The sequence below is a fragment of the Pterocles gutturalis genome, unplaced genomic scaffold, assembly GCF_000699245.1.
Source record: "Pterocles gutturalis isolate BGI_N339 unplaced genomic scaffold, ASM69924v1 scaffold37329, whole genome shotgun sequence".
Classification (NCBI taxonomy): domain Eukaryota; kingdom Metazoa; phylum Chordata; class Aves; order Pterocliformes; family Pteroclidae; genus Pterocles; species Pterocles gutturalis.
The window spans coordinates 21222-23816 of NW_010134495.1; the positions used below are offsets into that span (position 1 = coordinate 21222).

The 2595-nt window shown below is 46.6% G+C and overlaps 1 protein-coding gene across 1 annotated transcript in view; it reads right to left on the reverse strand.

Annotated features, from left to right (window-relative positions):
* Positions 1-400: 400 nt before the first annotated feature.
* Positions 401-2595, reverse strand: part of LOC104467737 (vitelline membrane outer layer protein 1-like) — a 4641-nt gene continuing 2446 nt past the window's right edge. Inside the window, 4 exon segments of the mRNA XM_010081621.1 lie at positions 401-528; positions 531-638; positions 1333-1470; positions 2116-2229. Coding sequence (XP_010079923.1) covers positions 401-528; positions 531-638; positions 1333-1470; positions 2116-2229 — 488 coding nt within the window.

Consider the following 2595-nt stretch of genomic DNA (forward strand, 5'->3'; position numbering starts at 1 on the left):
CTGTCTGTCATGTCAACAGGTGAAATATTACTTCAAATATGTGAAATATGGGCAGAGTAAACCTGAAAGAATCTTACCAGTCAGAAAAAAAAGTTGAGAAATATGTTCCTCAGCTCTGAGCAATTGTCAGAGATTGGGCATTTTCAAAGTAATATACCAGCAGTTACATGATGTGATGATTCTTGTGAACATAATATGCTTCGGTAAGTACAGGAAGCTATGCTAACATAGTGGTAGCTGTAAAAGGCACCATCATCTAAGTCATTGGCCATGACAGCAAGATGCAACAAGAGAAAATGTCACAGGCATGTCCTGGTATAAAGCTAGGCCAAGCTTTACTGATATTTCATTTGCTGTGGGATATGAGACATGCAAGCAGTGATAAAGATGGAGTAACTGCTCATTTACAGCAGAAGAACTTCACATTGTTGAGTCTTGTGTCATCCTGAAGCCCCTGAGTGGTCTCCACCTTGGTCTGGAGACTGCATATGTTGCAGCTTTTGCTCCATGGGCCAAATCTACCCCATAGCCTACTAGCACAGTGGCATCTAAGCATCTGAACTGGATGCTGTTGGCTGCTGTGTCATCACCTCCTCCTTGGGACTTCTTTGTTCTAAGTGAGAAGGAGATCAGGTAGCCTCCTGACAGCAAAGCAGACAGAGGAATGTCTGGGCTCTGCAAACCACTGTGAAGTGCTCCTCCTTACCATGCTGTCCCCAACCTTAACACTTCCTTTCTCACAGCAGTGACCAGCACAATGTCCTGCTGCAGTCTGGGGCACCTTATTTTCTCCTTTTTTTTTTTTTTTCCTTCCCTTCCAAGGGTGTACTTTTCTCACAAGAAAAACACCGGGAAGTCTGATATTGGATAGTCACGGCTGTGGTGGAAACTCTGAGGACAGCCTGAACACATGTTTTATGCTGAATCCTTGACCCGTCTGACAAGTACACACCAGGCAGCGGGGAAAGCAGACACGCTGCTGTCTGGAGGTGCAGTGCTGTTCACTGCAGCAGGGCAAGGGCTTCACCCAAACAGTTTCTAAATGTGTGGTTAAAAAATCCTTTCCTCCTATTTGCCTCATGTACTGCAGATTTCCAAAGGGGGACTCTCACCCTAGGACTATACTTTGGGTGTTCACAATGCTCTGTAAAAATTACAAGAGCAAATAGAAGGTGGTAATATGAAGTAACCACATTTAATTACCCTAAAAAATTAACTAACAAAAACCCTGACCACCTGTTTGAATGTACTTTATACTCCAGCACTATGCAGACAAAGCAAGTCAGAGAAGAGACCCTTGCAGATGGTGACACCTATGGATATTTTGTGAACCGGTGCATGACAAACAAGGGAGAAACCACAGTGCTACTTACTCCCCCATCAAGGACTCCATGACTGAGTTATCTTGACAATGCAAATGTATGCCATTCAGAGCTGTGTCTTTACTTCTAAACTGGGAGGATTCCATGTGCAGTAGAAGACACATAGGGACAGAGGTAAAGGCAAGGTGGAGAAGACCCAGGAAAAGTCCTTTAAGTACCAGTCATAAACAGTCTTGACTCCTTTCCATAATGAGAAAGAGAAAATGCCTTGGGAAGCACATGGGAAAAGATGTCTATCACACTGGGAAACTGCAGTTTCAACTTTGTGTTTTCTGACTATTTCTGACCCAAAGCATGAGGTAGAGACCCTGAGCCCCAGGAGAGATGCTGGAGGAGGCCGCCTCTCTCCCTGAGTCCAGCAGCAGGTTTCAGCACTGACATGGCTTCTCCCAGTAACATCAGCCATGTGCAGACCGTGCATCTGCCAGCATACCTCTATCCAGTTTGAGAGCAAAACAATTCTGGTGGTGGCCCTGGTTCTGCTGTATCTAGTGGGAGGCCTCTTTTCCTAAAAACATACAAATCATGGGGTTTTTTACTGATGTAACTACACTGGCAACATTTTCTAGGCTAAATTTTCCAGAAGACTCATAGTTTTATGTACAGAGTGCCATAGTCAGGAAGAGGAAAAACTCTGCAGAAAGTCTTTAGATTTGGAGAAGACCCTCCCAAGAGGTTGAGAGCTATAGACCAGGGCACAGAGACAGGAGATAGTGAGCAACAGGAGTGCAATTCAGCACAAATGCATTAGCACAGCCATAGTGTCAAAATTGCCGACTCCCCCACTTGCCCCAGTGGCCTCCATCGGGCATGGCGAGGACATAGGTGTCTTCACGCGCACCTGTGCCTGGGGTACAGAGGGAAAGGAGCAGGATGAGGGTAGCTGGGATAAGGAGGTTCATCTACTTGCACTCTGCATCTGCTGAAGGACAGCTGGTATGTGGTCAGGGGAATGTATACCCTGCCAAGGCAGCTTGCCTTTCACCACCAGTCCATCAACAAACACCGTAGGAACAACGCCTTCTATCTGGGCAGTGACACCACACTTGCTGACCTTCTCACAGTGCCCATGAGGAGCTCTCCTGGGAGTTCAACAGCCAACATGCAGCAGATGCTGTGGCTGCAGGGGTATCCACCACCACTGAAGAGCTGCAGTGACAGATACATGCCCCTTGCAGTGCTCGTGGTGCCTGTAGAGCAACTTGGCAGAGGC